Source organism: Rattus rattus, chromosome 2 (genome assembly GCF_011064425.1).
Source record: "Rattus rattus isolate New Zealand chromosome 2, Rrattus_CSIRO_v1, whole genome shotgun sequence".
NCBI lineage: Eukaryota > Metazoa > Chordata > Mammalia > Rodentia > Muridae > Rattus > Rattus rattus.
The window spans coordinates 106554725-106574874 of NC_046155.1; the positions used below are offsets into that span (position 1 = coordinate 106554725).

The 20150-nt window shown below is 38.2% G+C and overlaps 1 protein-coding gene across 1 annotated transcript; it reads right to left on the bottom strand.

The window, feature by feature from the left end:
- Window positions 1-8294: 8294 nt before the first annotated feature.
- Window positions 8295-9260, bottom strand: LOC116894214 (olfactory receptor 10K1-like). The gene has a single exon (XM_032895927.1). It carries the CDS (start codon window positions 9258-9260, stop codon window positions 8295-8297), a length of 966 nt encoding a protein of 321 aa, XP_032751818.1.
- Between the last annotated feature and the right edge of the window lie 10890 nt (window positions 9261-20150).

The window sequence follows — 20150 nt, forward strand, 5'->3', positions numbered from 1 at the left end:
AAAAGCAACCACTCATGAGCAAACTTGAGCCCTGGGACCACAGGTAAGATCAACTTTTCTGCTCCAAGCGACCTGCCTGGTGGTCTAAGGACACACAGAGGCAAAATTCCTCTGGGACCGGACACTTCTGGTTTCTAGCTCGAGCCCCAACCTCGCTGATCCCAGCCCTCAGCTCACTGCTCCCAAACCCCTTGGGAGAGAGAGCTCACCGCCCAGACAGGTGGGCACTCCTGAGACTGCAGAGCGGGAGAGACCACCAATACTGCCCACCCCTGCCCACATCCCTGGCCCAAGAAGAAACTATATAGGGCCTCTGGGAACCTAAAGATAGGGGCACTGGAGCTGCAGGTCCCCCATGCTCCAGACACCGCCCAGACCTGAAGTGACCGATCAACATTTCTCTGCACCCAAATCCCTTGAGAGGGAGAGCTAAACCTTCAGAGGGGCAGACACGCCTGGGAAGCCAGAAGAGACTACACTCTGCCCACATTTCTGACTCCAGAAGAAAACACCTAACACCATCTGGTACCCTGGTGCATGGGGGCTCCTGGAAAAGGCAGTGCAGGCCCTCCTGGTTGCCGCCCTCACAGAGAGCTCAAAAGCAGCTCCCCCTGAGAAACTTGAGACATAAAGAACTCCCTTAGAGAAACGCAGGAAAACATAAATAAACAAGTAGAAGCCTATAGAGAGGAATCACAAAAATCCCTGAAAGAATTCCAGGAAAACACAATCAAACAGGTGAAGGAATTAAAAATGGAAATAGAAGCAATAAAAAAAGCACAAAGGGAAAAAACCCTGGATATAGAAAACCAAAGGAAGAGACAAGGAGCTGTAGATACAAGCATCACCAACAGAATACAAGAGATAGAAGAGAGAATTTCAGGAGCAGAAGATTCCATAGAAATCATTGACACAAAAATATACACAAAGGTAACAATATACAGACTCTGCAGACTGTGTTTACAAATTTTGAGTGAATACATATATACATAGAAACACACACACACACACACACACACACACATACACACACACACTTTAAGAAACAATTAAAAAATGAAGCCATGACAGTGAAAGAGAGCAAGGAAAGTTAGGAGGGAGAATATTAAAAGAGAAAGGGGAAGGTGAAATTATGCAATTATATTATGATTTAAAAAATAATTTAAAATCCAACGTTATACACCTCAGAAAATTGAACTAATCTGGACACAGCTCCAGTGGCTAGCTAACCAGCGGGAGGAGGGAAAGCAGACTCTTCATTTTAAAAGATAAGTCAGACAGCCCATCCACCCAACATCAAAACAATCCCATGGCCCTCTCAGACCTCACATTGAGTTGCAGGTTTCAGTAAAACTGATTTCTCTGTCATATGGATTACCAGATGCAAAGTATGAGTTCTTTTATTGGAATGAGCAAGTTCCTGAGTTTCCAAAATAAAATAGACACAGACTAAAACAGTTTCCCAGAAAAGTCAAGTTTGAAAATTCCTTAACTTTATACTCTTGCCTTGATCTAAAGAATTTTATGTATCTAAGATTGACTCAGGTATGGAAATGGGGTGAGGAGTTTTCAGCGCATTGTTTGGTGTTTCAGATAAGGTCTATGACCCCTGATCTCAGGGTGTCTTACAGAGACATCGAGAACAGCCATCTGTTTTACTAAGAAACCACTAGAGATTCCTCTGGATCACATATTCTTAAATACTGTGATAATTAACCATTGTCAACCTGGTTGGATTAGAACTTCATAGGAGAATACCTCTGGACATGCCTGTGAAGACTTTTCCAGAGAAGTTATATAGGGAAGAAAGACATACCATGAGTGTGAGTGGAACAATCCTAATGGAATGAGGTCCTTGCCTTATTAAATAAAGTGAGAAATAACAAGTAATTGAGTACCAGTGTTCATCTCCCTCTGATTACTGACTGAAGATACCTCATCTCCGGCCAAAATGATGAGATTTGTTCCTTCTTAAATCAGGATAAAAAATAAATCCTTCCCTCCTTACATAAATTTTGTTGATTTAGTCACAGAAATGATAAAAGCAATCAACATATTCCATGCTATGGCAGATATGCCAGTATTAATATGGTATATATAAGCATACAGATGTCTCACTTTAGGGTTTTATTATCATTAAAATGAGAAATGAAAACCAGGTTTAGATTTAGTATTCACATTCTTCATCCTATAGCTTCCCTAGGTATATATTATAGCTATTTCGGTGCTTCTCAAAATATTTATGTTCCTTTAACAATTCATCTATAAATAATATATCATGAAATAGATGAGATGCTCCTGAACTCTCTTCAGAATGCATGTTTGTGTATGTTTATAGAATGTGCATGATAAACCTAGAATGATATGTTGATTTTATTTCTTTCCAAATATGTCAACCTTCAGTTATATTGATCATTTATAATTTTCTATTATTTGGGGGGGGGACCAACTTCTTGACATGAATCAGTGATCTGTTATAGTATCCTGAGCTTTATGAATTTATACATGTCCATTTTTGAGATCAACTCTCAACAATTATTGTGCAACTTTAGAAGTATTCAATTCCCTGGCCTAATCTTAATTATACATCCTGTATTCTAATCCAGTCTGATAAGTTCTCTAAACCATAGGTCACCTGAACTGACCCCTCTCCTGAATTCCCAGACCTAGCCTATTTCACATATCTTGTGCTCAGATTTCTTCCAATGAGTCTGCTTAAGCCTGCTGCATTCCCAATATCCTAGAGAGTTTTATGTGAACTTGTCATAGAGTAGAGTTTTCCGAAAGGATAGTATTTCAATTGAGAAAATTCCTCTATGAGATCCAGCTGTCAGGAATTTTCTTAAACAATATTGAAGGGGTGATGCTGCCCCTGGGCTGAATGGTCCTGGATTCTATAAGAAAGCAGACTGAAAAAGCCAGGAAGGAGCAAACCAGTAAACTGCATTCCTCCATGGGCCCTGCATCAGCTCCTGCCTCCAAATTTCTGCCCTGCTTGAGTTCCTATTCTGACTTCTTTTGTAATGAAATATGATGTGAAGCATGAGCTGAACAAATTCTTTCTTCCTCGAGTTGCGTTGGTAATGGTGTTTCATTACAACAATAACTCTAAGAGGGACACCCAATCTCAGCTGTGTATTATGTTCACCATCTCAGTCTAGTGAGCCTACCTAACTCTAGGACTGGACTCTATGCTCTACTCCAGTCTCGTAAGTTCTTGGGACCCTAGCCTGCTTGTATCCTTTTCAGTTTTCAGACATAGCTGACTCTACCTTACGAGTTCTGGGTACCTTGACTGCTATCTCCAACCCTCAGGACTAGCCTAGGATAGAAAACCTGTATGCTGGCCTAGCTTATGGAATGCCTAAGATCCTAGCCCACACATGTCAGACTCACATTTAGAGATATAGCAGATCAGGTAGTGAACATTAGTGCATTGTGCCAAGGATATTCAACTATGGGAAATGTGTGTGTGGGGGGGGTGGGTGTACAGGTGGACTAGGGTTTAGGCAATTCACCAATTGGGCTGGTACACAGAACATATGACTGGCCTAAACATGGAGGTTAGGTACATTGAAGGTAGAAGTCACTGGTCTGATACTACTTCACTATTCTGAGGATATAAACATGTTGAGAAGTCTGTGATACAGTAGACAAACAGATTTAGGAAACAAGCGAATAATACCATCAGTGTCAGTAAATGTCTGAATGGTGGCTTCTGTGTCATTCATGAAAATATACAGCATTGCTTTAGTGATGAAAACACATAAAAATGACTACTGCACAACAAACACTTTATTATTATTCACAAAGCCTATCAATGAATATTCTCCAGTTTGAGTTGCTATGTGTGCACATTTTTGTGGAACCTTTCTATGTCCACAGCCAGCTGCTTTTTAGGTCTACCTCCACTGAATCTTTCAAACAACAAAAGTCATTGTTTCTCTTTAAATGGCTAGGAATAAAATTCAAAAAATGACAACTACTGTTAAGGGTAGGCTGCATGCCCAGCAGTGATCGCCAACAGAAAATGAATTCAAAGACATACTTCTTTGTCTCATGTTTACTCAGGGATTTTTTTATATTTTTAAATTTTTATCTTAATTTTAATTGTATTTTTCTCCCTTTTTAAACTATAGGTCCTTTGCATGTGATGATGACTTCCAGTTTAGTGTTTTTACGGTATTTTTGAGTGGGATAACTATGGGATCACTGTGCCTATATCACTTTCTTGTGCCTTCTCTTGATCCCTTGCCCTTCTGTGTCCTTGTTTTATCTTACTCTGATGGGTTAGTTTTGTTTTCCCTTAATATATCGTATTTTACTAATATCTCTTATAAGCCTTTTGTTTTCTGATAAAAGAAAGAATGAGGGTGGATCTGGAAGGGGAAGGTAGGAAGGAACTGGAGTAGAAAGAGGAAAAAAATAAAATCAAGATATATTCTATGACTAAAATACTATCTCATAAAAGGGAAAAATTCTCAAATATTAATAAAGTGTCATTTAAAATGGGAAATAATTCTGTTTCGGTGCAATATATATTCTTAATTGCAAAACTCTGAAAATGTTTCCATATTAGGAAGAATCTCTTTAAAGAAATGAAAAGTCAGAGTGCACCAAGGCCTTGTTTTCTTCACAGCTCAGCTTATTTAGGATCTTCAGTGACGGGTTATAGCACTAAGGGTTTCTACTGCTTTGATAAAACATCACGAGCAAAAGTAGGTTGGGAAGGAAAAGGTTTATTTCAACTTACAATGCTCAGGACACACTCCATTATCAAAGGAGGAGGTCAGAAAAGGAAGGAAGCTGGAGGCATGAAATGAAGGAGAAGCTGTGGAAGTACACTGTTTACTGGCCTGCTCCCTAGACTCATTTTTATTATCCAGGATTACCTGCCCAAGAATGACACTGTGCACAGTTAGCTGAATTTCCCCACACCTATCACCAGTCAAGAAAATACCCCTTTATAATTCCTACAGAATGATTATATGATAGCAATTTCTCAATTGAGATTTCCCCAACTCAGATGATACTATCTTGTCTCAACTTGGCAAAAAAAAAAAAAAAAACTAAAAGTAAAACAATATGATGATGGCAACAACCCAAACATTATGCAGAGTCTGAAATGGAGATATCCATCAGGTCCCCTCCATGAGAGATCAGGGCACCTCAGGGGAAGAAGGGAAGGGAAGGTTTTCTGAGTCAGTGGTGATGGAGGACACCAGGAGGACATGGGTACATCAAATCAACTAAGAAGGACTCACGTGGTGTCGCAGAGACTGAAACAGCAAGCACAGGACCTGTATGTGTCTGCACCAGGTCCTCTGCTTATATGCTATAGCATATTAGGGATTTTTTGTGGGTCTTCTAACAGTGGGAGCAAGTAAATCTCTGACAATTTTGCTTTCACTTGGGACTCTTTTCCTCTTATTGGGTTGCCTTGTTCAGCCTCAATCTAAGGGTTTTAGCCTTGCCTTATGAAATGTCATGTTTTGGATGCTGTCTCTTGGAGGACTATTCCTTTCTGAAGGGAAAAGGGAGGGGTAGATCTGTGGGGAGAGAAAGTTAGAAGGGAGGAAAAACTATGGTCAGTATGAGAGAAGAATCTATTTTAAATAAAAAAGTGTATTAGTTTTCAAACTGAGCCTTAATAATTAACTAAATAAGAAGCGTAAAATGTTATTACATGGGGAAACACATACTTTGCTATTAAGAGGGGGTGTTTGAGAAAATATTATGTGAAATGTTTGGATAGGAAGCCTTCAGTAGATTGTGATCCACAGTTGAGCAAAGAACAAGATGTGGAGTCCCCAAAGGTTCTGGCACCTTTTATGCTTAGGTCCCAAACTCTGGTCCCTACAAATTCCCTCACCAGCCTTCTGTCCAAAGTCACTTCTCTTTTCTGTTCTTGACTTTTCCAAAAATTCTTTAATTTAATTATTTTGGAATCATTTCTCTATCAGATCCACTATTTTCCTGCCTCCCAATCTTAATTAAATCTGGCTATCTCAGGAAATACACTGTTTTCAAACTCTGTTGAGAAGACGCCACTTTTTTTCCTACTCTACTAACACTATTACACACTGTTGACAACTTCCTAGCTTCTCATTCCATTTCTAAATCATGCATTGGCCATCTTCATGATTAAACACTGATATCAGTAGTAGTTGGTACCAGAAATATCACTTCCTGAGAGTCATACTGACAACCATTTTTCATTCCTCACTTATTAACAATTTTGCCAGGTCTCAATTGTTTCTCTAACTCAAACTCTTTGTCCTGATGCAGAATCAGTACTGATACTCATCACATGGGGAGCCATTAATGTGGTGTGAAAATGATTATATTTTTAGACCTCCTCATTTCTCCCCATAATTTACTTCAAAAGCTTTCTACAATATTTTCATTAAGATTTTGGCTACATATGACATATCTGAACTCTCTGAATTTTATAAATGAGATGCTCTTTCTTTGTAATCTTTATCAATTTTAAAAATAAGATTATCATTTTGGGTACTAGAGACTGAACCTTGGACCCTCTTCTATGGAAGGTAAGAACTCTAACATCAACCTCTACCCACAGCACAAAATACTTATTTGAAGACTGAAATATATCAATTTTGAACTATCTAATCCAGTATGTTGTGGAGAAATGGAAAAAATGTATTTCTGAGAGAGTTTTGTACACATTTCATAAAATCTGGTCTCTCTCTTTCTCTTATGCTGATATTCTCTTGTCTTCTATCCTGGCACCTTGAAAACTTTGCATCTTCCATCTACAAACCCTGTGTTCCTCTGGAACACCTGAGCTCATAGCTTTACATGTTCTGAAAGCCTTGGGAGTGTCTCTACTTTTACAAGGACAGCTGTATCTCATAGACCTAAGCAAATAACTTTGCTCTGGCTCCAAAAAGAACTAGCAAATTCTTCAAACTTATGCCATTCCTGCCTCAACCTCCTGAGTCCTGGGATTACCAAAGTGCACCATCATGTCAAGACTTTGCTTATATAAACACTACTAAGTAATATGTTCTTTTATTCATTCATGTCTTATTTTCATTACTTACTCAAAATGAGTTAAACCAAAAAGTTTCTTATACTTCGAGTAGGCAAAACCATTAGAACCAGAAGAGTAAGAGGAACAATTCTAATAGCCAGGGGGCTTGAGAATACTACCTGAACCCAACCCACAGAATCAACTAAAAGAATTTCTTTGAAATTCTTCTGTGTTGAGGTTATTTTCTCTCTTGAATTATAAATTTGTATTTTTAACAGTAATGTCTCTATTTCCCCTCTTCTCTTCTGTCTTCATTTCTCTTTTCTTCTTTCTCATTTCCTCTCCTTTTCACTACTCCTTCATCTTTTCTTCATCCTCATTCACTTTTAATTAAACATATTTTTGTTTTCTTTGTTCTGTTTTATAAACAAAGTAAATCACATCAAAATATGGCATTGCTACATCTGATCACTTTTTGAGATACAGTATGCCCTGCTGTTAAGAAGTACTGGAGTAACATTGTCTTGGAACTTGTAAGAGTGGTGAACCAATAACTGGTCCAAATTGAGGCCCATACCAGAATAGGTATCCCATATTTACCACGGCATGGACATCCAGAAACCAGAGGGTGATCACCCCAGAGATCCAGGCTAGAACCATATATGATTGGCAAAACAAACAAAGAAATAAAAATATATTTAATGAAATCCACAGTCAAATACTAGGCAAAATCATGGGAACTAGAAGTATGGGAGGAAAAATTCTTGGAGCCCGAGGGCTTGAGGACACGACATGAACATAACCCATAGAATCAACTAAGCAGGGTTGATCAAGGCTTAAAGCAACAAACACAGACCCTATATGGGTCCAAGCTAAGTCTTCCTCATATATGTTAAGACTGTGCAGCTTAGTGGGACCCCATAACAGTTTAAAGACATGTTTGAGTGTATTTCTCCTCATATACAATATATACACACATATATTTTGTTTTAATATTGCATTGAGTTTTGTAGCAAGAAGACTAGAATTATACTAGATCTTATAACTAGAAAATAATAGCTAAAATCTGGATGTGGGGACTCATGCATTAATTTCTAACAAAGGTTGGCAGATTTCTGTGAGTTCAAGGACAATCTGTCTACATAGTGAGTTCTAGGCAATCTGGAGCTACTAAATGAGATCATCCATGTCCTAAACACATAACAAAACTAAGAAAAGTGAAAATAAGTGTTCATTTCACTAAAAACTGATCTTAATCCTTAAGTATTGTATTTTCTACTAACACCACACATACTTTTCAAATCTTCTGGGCTCTTTTATTTACCATTTTGGGGAAAAACCTGATTACATTGCCTATGTCTTTCCTCAAGGCTGTCTGCATGCTTTTGTTCCTTAGACTGTAAATGATGGGGTTAAGCAGAGGTGTCAGAATGGTGTATGTCATCGCCAGCAGTGTGTCATCCTTAAAAGAGTAACTGTTTTTAGGTCTCAGATAGACAAAGCAAGCAAATCCATAATGTATGAACACCACTGTGAAATGGGAGGAGCAAGTTGAAAAGGTCTTATACCTTCCTTTGGCAGAGGGCATCTTCATAACTACTGTCACAATGAAGACATAAGAAACCATTATAAAAATAAAGCTGCCTACCAACACAAAGGCAGTAAATGCAAAAAGAATCACTTTATGATAAAAGGTTAAATTACAGGCAAGGGAGACCACTGGATCAATATCACAAAAAAAGTGCTGAATGATGTTGGAGTTGCAAAAAGTTAAGTTGAATATTGTGACGACAATACACAGAGAGACTGAGAAGCCAAGCACACCAGAGGCTATGATGAGCTGAAGGCAGATCTTCTGAGTCATCAGGATTGGATAATGCAGAGGGTTGTTGATGGCGGTATAACGGTCATAGGACATGGCAGACAAGATGAAACAGTTATTGCCTCCCAAGCCAAAGAAGAAAAACATCTGAGTGGCACACTCAGGAAGAGAGATGGCCTTGCTCTTTGATATCAAGTCCACTAACATGCGGGGCAAGATCACCATAGTGGTGCATGTTTCTGACAAGGACAGGGCAAAGAGGAAAAAGTACATGGGGGTATGAAGGTTGTGATTGAGTTTGATGGCCACCATGATGGATGCATTTGCTAAGAGAATGCTCATGTGAGAGAGGAGAATCACAACAAAGAGTAGATTCTGCAGTTCTGGAAAACTGGAAAATCCCCACAGAAGGAACGTAGTCACTGTGGTGTGGTTGCCCATCCTCCTAGTGGCAGTGATTTTGCACTAGAGCAGGATATATATTTAAGGTAAAGACTCAGAGATGACTATGAAGAACTTGCACAATGATATCAACAAGATTTTAAACAGGGCACCTGAGTTAATATATTCAATAGCCTTAAAGACACATGTATGCATGTGACTAAGGGCAAAGTTAGGAATCAAAAGGATGCAAATATTTCTAGTATGTACATCTGTTGAAACCCCAATGAGTAGGCTTAAGTGTCTCCTTGGTTTCTAGTCACAAAACGTGTCTTGCTATTTGTGTTCCTGAATCAGGATCTGCAGAAGTGGAAAAATATGTACAAAATTGCTTCCCTCTTACCCACTCAACTCTGTAACTCCATATTTTTTCAGTCCATTATTTTATATGATGGTATTCTGAATTGGATGAAAGAATAAAATAATCCATTTGCTTAAGTCATTTAAAGTGTACATTGCACTTGTCAAATGTGTAGGGGAGATTAATAAAATTTTCTAACAAATTTTAATATTGTCCTCAGGGTTGTTCTATTTGCACCTAAGTTCCTCATCATTCTCTGACTCCAAACAGTGACTGTATTAGTCAGGGTTCTCTGGAGGAACAGAACTGATAAAATTAAGCCATATATATTAAAATGAGTTTTATTAGAGTGGCTTGTGACTGGCCCAACATTGGTGGTCTCAAGTTGGAAAGTCCAAGATCCTGATAGTTGTTCATTCTATGAGACTGGATATCTCAGCTGGTTAGCACTCGACTTTTTGGGTCACAGAGAAATAGGTTCTGACATAGTGAAGCAATGCCTCAGCAGCAGGATAGATGAACTTGTCAGTGAGAATGTGGGCAAGGAAGCAAAGCTTCCTTCTTCCATGTTGTTTCACATAGCTTCCTGCCAGAGAATATAGCCAAGACTTGGGATAGATATTCCCACATCAAATGATCCAATCAATAAAAGCCAATCATAAATGTGCCTAGCTGCTTGGGTGTTAGTAGATTCCAGATGAAGTCAAATTGACAACCAAGATTACCCATCACAGTGACCGTTTTGAAAATAACCAAATGAGATTAAACAAACATGGGGTAATATCAGTCTGTTTTAAATAGACAATAATGCTACTACATTAATAGTTTATACTGAGATATTTCTTAGAACAAATCAATCACTTTGAACATTTTTAGAACATCACATTGGACTTACCTGGAGTTGAAGTAATTTGAAAACATTGTTTCATTTCAGACTCCCAACACTGGTCATAATGGTTTGATCAACATTTTTTTCTACCTAATATACTTTAGGGGTTTTGCAGCAGAGTCCTGAAGGGAATGCTTTAAATTCCTGAGATCAGTTTTCACATCATATTTCAAACTCATTTATACTTTATTTTTTCACTGTAAGCAGAAATTGATGGGGAGAATGACAGGATTATAAATATTATTTTGATTTTAACTTCACTCACTGTTAAATCATAATAAGTTGAAGACGGAAAAATGGTGGAGAGAGACAGAGAAAGAGATGCTGGCTGGAAATTATTCTAGAGAATTCACAGAGATTAATGAAAAACTAAGATGAGAGTTGCTATTATCTAGTTTACATGTTATTTGTAGTAATAAATGTCTGGCCAGGTAACCAGCATCTATTTAATTCAATGCACTGCAAAAAAAAGTGAAGTTGCACAGTGCTCATGTAACCCTCATAAGTATATGTGGTAGGGTTTATCATTTAGATTTACAAAGTATGGAAATTTAACAAGGGTGGTTGAGTGGCTATTAGCAGTCATGACTTTTTCTATCTTATATTGACAAAATGCCTATCATGGGCATCTCTTTGCCTGAGAAATGGAGTGTAGAAACAGCTCTTCAGATGTCTATGATGTGATAGTGCCGAGATGTTGTCCATTCGTCAGCAGAGGCCTGTGTGAGGAAATTATGGGCCTAAGTGGACTGTATAATGGCATCTATGAACAACATCAACAGAGAGACAATTAGAGGTATGTCTAATACAAAGGGCTTTCTGTGAGCAACAAAAGTTACCCAGCAATCTTCCCTGATCCTCTTGTGGTTTATCTTTTTTTCCAACTTTTTTTATTGGATATTTTATTTATTCGCACAAATGTTATGCCCTTTCCTGGTTTCCCCTCTGCAAACCCCTATCCCATCCCCATCTCCCTGCTTCTATGAGGGTACTTCCCCACCTACTCACCCACTCCTACCTCACTGCCCTGCCATCCCCCTACACTGGGGCATTGAGCCTTCACAGGACCAAGGACCTCTCCTCCCACTGATGCCAGATAAGATCAGATTGTTTTTTTACTTTGAAGGTGTCTCAATCTAGCTATCTCTAAACAAAATCTTGTCCATTATAATTCCTTCAGCTTTAGTTTACCTTTTGTGATTAGTTTCCTTTGGAAAATGCTTCAGTCTCTTCTAAGTATTGAATGCAGATGTGCAACATCACATCTTTGTGATCTTTCAGTTGTTAATAGTATCTATTGAGATTAATGAGATCACTTTCAGCTTGTTTATCCTTTTTATACTCAACACGTCACTTCCTGCATTCCAAATTCTGTATTCTTTTTTTAAATACAGGGTTATTGATAGAGATTGGTTATTTTCCATAGAGTGAAATTGCATCTCCTAAGCTTAATAAAACACACACACACACACACACACACACACTTCATTCTTCACACTGTGACCTAATGATAGTTTTCTAAGCACAGGTAATATTAATCAAACCATTCATAATTTTAAAAATAATATATAGAAACCCACTGTTCATAGAGGGAAACTCAAATACCCCAGCCTGAATTTCAATGTTCTTTGAAAAAATAGAAAAGTTTATTTGTTCAGTCTCTGCTCTATTCATACCTATCATACACTCAAGCCAGATGTTGCACCCTGCCTTCCGATTGAAACCTATTTCCTCTGTTACTTTGCATATTGTATTGTTTTTGTTCAACTCTTCCCTTTTCCACTGGAGTTTTACACATTTTTTCAATTCATTTGCTTCTATGCATTTACATTTTTTCGGCTCTGGAATCCTAGCTAAGAATGCCTCCTCCATTTTACTGTGATCACTCATGATTTTTGCAATAGTCTCTAGTATAGGCCTTCCTGTTTATAAAATCTTCCGTGTCAAATCTACCACCGTACTATGTCTCTTCTTTGTAAAAATAGTTGTCTGCATACTTTCTGTGTTAGTTATCTTACCATAGCTGGGACCTTAATGCCTGAAGAAAAATTCAAAGGGAAGACCTGTTTATTTGGCTCATAGTTTCATTCTTGAGAGTCGGACTCCATTGCTTAGGGCCTGGGGTGATGGTGACACAGGATATTATGCAAAAGGAGATTGCTCTCCTCAGAGAAACAGAGAGAGAATGCTTGTGTCTATCAGCTTCTATTCATCCATTGTTTCAGACTGTGTGATGACCCAATGTACATTTAGGTCATTTCTCTCCACCTTAGTCAATCCTTCTGAAAAGTCCCCACAGACACAGTGGTGTGCTTTACCATTAATTTAGTTTCTTCTAACTTTTTCTTTTTAACATTTCTGTTGTACAGCCCACTGTGTCAGCACAGCTACCCTAAGGGGTAAGCACTACTGCACTGTCTTCCTTTTGACATGGAAACTATGGGCCAGAGAGGTACTTAGTTTGCAGGTCATTAGTGCACCCGGGTGCACTCATTTATGGCAAGGCAACAAGAGTCTGGAGAACTCTGTCTATTTAGACTATAACATTTACAAAATGCAAGGGTTGAACCATGGGTTCAAGGTCTTTACAAACCATCCTCATTTCCTGCTGCCAAGATCCCTTATGTATGAAACATTTCTCAATTTCCCAGTTTAGCAATTTATTCTTGAACTTCTGCTTGCCTGTGTTGCTGCTTTCACCTGCAGCGTCCTTTCTGATCAGAGGGATCAAATGTTACTTGCCCAAAATGTTACTTGCCCCAGGAAAGCTCCCTAAACCTCTCTGCTTCTCTTAATCATCTCTTTTTGGTTTCTAAACTATTTTATTTTGATGATATTTAAAGGTGTGTGGTATGTGTGTATGTGTGTGTAAAAAGGTGTGTGTGTGTGTGTGTGTGTGAGTGTAAAAACAAGCTTCATTTTATCATTTTAAGAAAGTGACCCATTTAAAATGTTGTATTCCCATCCTAGAATATAAATCTTGTGAATATAAGTTATTTTTATGACAGCTAGCTCAGTGGCTATATGGAATCTTAAGCTCTCCAGAAACTTTTCTACAAATAATGATTATGAATGTGTACTAATTCCTTCTAGCACAGTTTTTAATTGACTTGAATTCGCTGCATTTTGGCAGTTGGCAGTTCTCCAAATGATCTCAGGACTCTGTGCTCTCAGCACTGTGAATGATGTGCAGGCACTTTGCTCCTACCTGCTTACCTGCATTTATGAATGGTGGACAAACCAACAAGGTAATAAAAGTCTCAACTGCAGGAGTTTTTTTTTTCTCAGAGCCCAGGAGAAAATTATCTCTGCATGTCTCGACATTATCCCTTATTTCATTCAGTATGAAATCACACCAAATGCACACAGTGGTCTTCTTTGAGAAACATCTCAGTATTGTTTGAATCTGTGTTAAAAAAATAAAACACACACCCACATTTTCCCTTATACTCAGGATAAGTTCTTGGTGTTTTCCAGAGTGTGATATCCGAGTACCAAGATAAGTAAAGTTTATACAGAATTCAATGCTGGTTGATGGTCTCATAATCATTATGATACTTTTCATATATGTGATTGTAGATTCCTTAATAAATTGTAGTAAAATGGAACAATGTCAGTGTGATGCCATTACAACCCATCTTTATCCTTGGCTACCATCAGAGAACAAGGCAGATACTTACTGTACTGTAATAACTGATATTTTCCCCTCTTGTCCTTACCAGGGCTACAGCTGGCTTTCCCCATCCTCTTCTGTCTGCTTTCAGTTCATCACTTCCATGTACACTTTTCTCCACTTCATCTCTATGAGAATAAGAAAGGGGATTTCTGCAAATTCTTCCTGGGATTTTGTACATCACATAATACTGATATAAGCAGTGAAGATATTTTCCCACTCAAATGTCTGTGAAATGTCTCTTTAATATAGTTCCTTATAATTTCAGGCACTCTCTTCAGCATTGCTTACAGGTGGAGCTTGGAACACTGAAAGATTTAATGAGAGTCCTGGGGCCACTGGAGATGATTATCTTGAGACTGCTTTAGATAATAGAAAATGTGGATTTATAGGTCTCTCATAGAATGCCCTGTCCAGCAAGTGCTTTCTAATTTCTGAGATTTTGATATGGACTTCTCTGGTATATTGCTGTTTTTATGAATTTCTGGAAATAGCTGAAGATAAACTATTTAAAAAATCTTTGGGTACAATAGGTTCTGTGGGGCATATTTATTTTTTGACTTGGGAACTTCACCAAGTCCTTCAACTTTCTGCTAGTGTATTTTCATGTCAAAGGAATGATTATCATGAAATTATTTCTGGCGAAAACAAGCCAGTCAGGAAGAGATAGAACAAGAGATATAATCCTTGCCATACATTTCTCATAAGGCAACTGTGTTTCAGAATACATTATTTGTAGAGTATATAAACTTTCATACTATTCCTTGCTTAGTGTACTTTTTTTTACCTGTAAATGGCTTCTAAATTTCCATATCAACATCAAATTCTTTACCACTTATGGTATTATCAATCACATCTTATCTTCACTATTAATTCTTATAACTTCAGAATGTACAGCAAAACAGTCAATGCATTATTTCTTTCATAAACGAAATTAATGGCTGAGTGAATGGCTCAGTCTTCAAAGTGCTTGATAAACAACACTGAAGACCTGAGTTTGATCCCCTGCATCCATGAGAAGAGCTGCGTGCCCCTGCTCATAGTACTAGCACTATACAATCTCCCTGGAATTCATTGGCCAGATACACAAATCTACTTGTAGAGTTCTAAGTCAATGAGAAATACTAATGAGCTCTTATGAAAGTAGCTTGTTTCTTATCAATAATGCCCAAGGTGACCTCTGGGCTACACACACACATGTATACATGCACACACACACACACACACACACACACACACACACACGATGAACACACGAACACACATATACAAACACACTCACACTACTAAATGAGTTTTATTTTTAAACTAAAACACAACATATAAATGGTTAAAATACTTATTTTTAAAATAAAATTTTAATTTATTTTAACTAATACAGAAAAGCTAAATAGTTTCATGACTATGGATTTTTATGTGATTTGGTGAAAATACATAATGTGTACATTATATATTAATTTAAACATTGATAACTCAAACATCCATCACATCTTTAAATTACATAATTACCAACTAAAAAATTAAAGGCCTTCATTGTAGAATTTCCACATACACATATGTCATGCTTTGGTGATATCCACCCTATTTTCTCTTTCAGGTACTCATTTCCTCTGCCTTACCTCAGTACTCTTCCCAGTCACTAATAATCCCTCTTTATTTTCAGACCACTTTTAAAAATAGTTTCTGCATATGAGAGAGACCATGGGATATTTTCAATAATGTATTAGGCTCATTACAATCCTTCTCATTGCATGTATTTTTTCCTGCACACCACAGGGTTTGTAGAGATTGAATAATACCCTGTGGTGCATATACAGAAACTTTTTCTTTATCCATTCTTCTGTAGATAAGCTTCTAGGATAAATATTGGTACCATAAAGGTAGTTATACAAATGGGTCTTGTGTGATAACTTCACTACCTTTAGATCTTTGTACTGAAATGGTATGTCCAGATGACTCAGACATATATAGAATTCCATATTATTTTATGTGGTGGTTGTGCTAATATACATGAACAGTATGTCTTAAATTCCATCAATTTTTCTACAAATTAGATAATTTCTTTACCAATGAATAAGATTCTACTGTGCATAAGTGTCATGCTTTCATTATTTTTGCTTTTAAGACTTACTGTATGTGAATAAACTTTTACTCTGTTCAGATGCACCAGAAGAGGGCATCGGATTACATTACAGATGGTTGTGAGCAATCAGGTGGCTGCTGAGAATTGAACTGAGAACCTCTGGAAGAACAGTCAGTGCTCTTAACCACTGAGCCATCTCTGTAGACCTGTGTTATGCTTTCTTAATTCACCGATGTTCTGATAATCCTCCATACTGCTTCATGTCTAGACTACTATGCACAGTTCAAAAATAAACATGTTTCCAAGAATCTCTGTGGTCTTCTGAATTAGAATCCCTTGAAAAAATACTAGAGTGGTATGGATAGAACATATGGTAATTCTATTTATTAAGTGTATATGTGTGTCTGTGTGTGAGAGAGAGAGAGAGAGAGAGAGAGAAAGAGAGAGGGAGAGAGAGAGAGAGAGAGAGAGAGAGAGAGAGAAATGCAATAATTCATTTTACAAAATACTCTCCAGCATTTGTGGTCATTTATTTCATTTCTCTTTTTTTTATTTATGTTTCAAATGTTATCCGTTTTCCCTGTTTCTCGTCCCTAACCCCCCTATCCCATCTCCCTTCACACTTCTTCTATGAGGGTGTTCCCTGTCCCAAAACACCAACTCCGTCCTGCCTCCCTGCATTGACATTCCTGTACAATGGGGAATCCAGTGTTGGTCTCCTCCCATTGGTGCCAAACAAGGCCATCCTCTGCTACATGTACAGCTGGAGCCATGGGTCTGTCCATGTGTACTCTTTGGGCGGTGGTTTAGCCCCTGGGAGCTCTGGTTGGTATTGCTCTTAAGGAGTTGCAAGCCCTTTCAGCTCTTTAATCCTTTCTCTAACTCCTCCAATAGGGACCCTATTCTCAGTTCAATGCTTGGCTGCTAGCATTCCTCTCAGTGTTTGTCATGCTCTGGCAGAGCCTCTTAGGAGACAGATATACCAGGCTCCTCTCAGCAGGCATTTCATGGAATCTGTCTTACTGTTTGAGTTTGGTATCTGAGTATGGGATGGATCCCTGGGGCAGGCTCTGGATGGCCTTTCCTTCAGTCTCTGTTCCCAATTTTTTCTCTGTATTTCCTCCTATTAATATTTTATTCACCTTTTTTAAAAAACGATTAAAGCTTCAGTACTATGATCATCCTTCTTCTTGAGCTTCATGTGGTCTGTGGATTATATCATTGATTAATCCAAGCTTTTGGACTAATAGCCACTTATTAGTGAGTGCATACCATGTGTGTTTATTTCTTTTTTTTTCTTTTCTTTTCTTTTTTCTTTTTTTTTTTTTATGAACTTGAGTATTTCTTATTTACATTTCGAGTGTTATTCCCTTTCCCGGTTTCCAGGCAAACATCCCCCTAATCCCTCCCCCTCCCCTTCTTTATGGGTGTTCCCCTCCCCATCCTCCCCCCATTGCCACCCTCCCCGCAACAATCTAGTTCACTGGGGATTTAGTCTTAGCAGGACCAAGGGCTTCCCCTTCCACTGGTGCTCTTACTAGGATATTCATTGCTACCTATGAGTTCAGAGTCCAGGGTCAATCCATGTATAGTCTTTAGGTAGTGGCTTAGTCCCTGGAAGCACTGGTTGCTTGGCATTGTTGTACATATGGGGTCTCGAGCCCCTTCAAGCTCTTCCAGTTCTTTCTCTGATTCCTTCAACGGGGGTCCTATTCTCAAATCAGTGGTTTGCTGCTGGCATACGCCTCTGTGAAATTATCATCCTGAGTGAGGTAACCCAATCACAGAAAAACACAGACGGTATGCACTCATTGATAAGTGGCTATTAGCCCAAATGCTTGAATTACCCTAGATGCCTAGAACAAATGAAACTCAAGACGGATGATCAAAATGTGTGTTTATTTCTAATTGGGTTATCTCACTCAGGATGATATTTTCCAGTTCTAGCCATTTGCCTAAGAATTTCATGAAGTCATTGTTTTTGATAGCTGAGTTGTACTCCATTGTGTAGATGTACCACATTTTCTGTATTCATTCCTCTGTTGACAGGCATCTGGGTTCTTTCCAGCTTCTGGCTATTATAAATAAGGCTGCTATGAACATAGTGGAGCATGTGTCCTTGTTATATGTTGGAGCATTTTTTGTGTATATGCCCAGGAGTGGTATAGATGGGTCTAAAGGTAGTACTATGTCCAATTTTCTGAGGAACCTCCAGACTGATTTCCAGAGTTACTATACGAGCTTGCAATCCCACCAGCAATGGAGGAGTCTTCTTCTTTCCAGCATCCTCATCCAGTGTTCTTCATCCTTGCCAGCATCTGTTATCACCTGAGTTTTTGATCTTAGCCATTCTGACTGCTATAAGATGCAATCTCAAGGTTGTTTTGATTTGCATTTCCCTGATGACTAAAGATCTTGAACATTTCTTTAGGTACTTCTAAGACATTTGATGTTCCTCAGCTGAGAATTCTTTGTTTAGCTCTGTACCCCGTTTTTAATAGGGTTATTTGACTCTCTGTAGTATAACTTCTAGAGTTCTCTGTATATATTGGATATTAGCCCTATATTGGATAAAGGATTGGTAAAGATCTTTTCCCAATCTGTTGACTGCCAGTTTGTCCTAAAGACAGTGTTCTTTGCCTTGCAGAAGCTTTGCAATTTTATGAGATCCCATTTGTAGATTCTTGATCTTAGAGCATAAGCTTTTGGTGTTCTGTTCAGGAAGTTTTCCCCAATGTCCATGTGTTCGAGGCTTTTCCACACATTTTCTTCTATGAGTTTGAGCATATCTAGTTTTATGTGGAACTTCTTGATCCACTTGGACTTAAACTTTGTACAGGGTGATAAGACTGGATTAATTTGCATTCTTCTACATGCTGACCTCCAGTGAACCAGCACCATTTGTTGAAAATGCTTTCTTTTTTCCATTGGATGATTTTAGCTCCTTTGTCAAAGATCAAGAGGCCATAGGACCGTGGGTTCATTTCTGGGTCTTCAACTTTATTCCATTGATCCACCTGCCTGTCTTTGTACAAATACCATACAGTTTTTGTCACTACTGCTCTGTAATACAGCTTGAGGTCAGGGATTGTGATTCCCCAAAAGTTCTTTTATTGTTGAGGATAGTTTTGCTATTCTGTTTTTTTTTTGTTGTTGTTGTTGTTTTTTCAAGTGAATTTACAAATTGTTCTTTCTAACTCTATGAGGGATTGAGTTGGAATACTGATGGGGATTGCATTGAATCTGTAGATTGCTTTTGGCAAAATTGCCATTTTTACTACATTAATCCTGCCAATCCATGAGCATGGGAAATCCTTCCATCTTCTGAGATTTTCTTCAATTTCATTCTTCAGAGACTTGAAGTCCCTGTCACAAAGATCTTTCACTTGCTCAGTTAGTCACACTCAGGTATTTTATGTTTTTTCTGACTATTGAGAAAAGCATCATTTCCCTAATTTCTTTCACAGACTGTTTATCCTTTCAATAGAGAAAGGCTACTGATTTGTTTGATTTCATTTTATAACAGGTCACTTTGCTGAAGTTGTTTATCAGGTGGAACTTTTGGGGTCAGTTAAGTATACTATCATATCCTCTGCGAATAGTAATATTTTGACTTCTTTCTTTCCAATTTGTATCCCTCTGACCTCCTTTTGTTGTCCGATGGCTAAGATTTTGAGTACCATATTGAATAAGTAAGGATTGTTTCAAATTTCTCTCCATTTATTTTGTTGTTGGCTATTGGTTTGCTGTATTTTGCTTTTTTTCTTATTAAATTGGGTATTTCTTATTTACATTTCAAATGTTATTCCCTTTCCTGGTTTCCTGTCTATCAGCCCCCTAACCCCTCCCCCTCCCCTTCTATATGGGTGTTCCCTTTCCCATCCACCCCCCATTACCACCACCCACAACAATCCCCTACACTGTGTGTCCAACCTTGGCAGGAC

Bases quoted from the DNA above. Each gene is read 5' to 3' on its own strand.
- LOC116894214 (XM_032895927.1), bottom strand. From the start codon at position 9,260: ATGGGCAACCACACCACAGTGACTACGTTCCTTCTGTGGGGATTTTCC.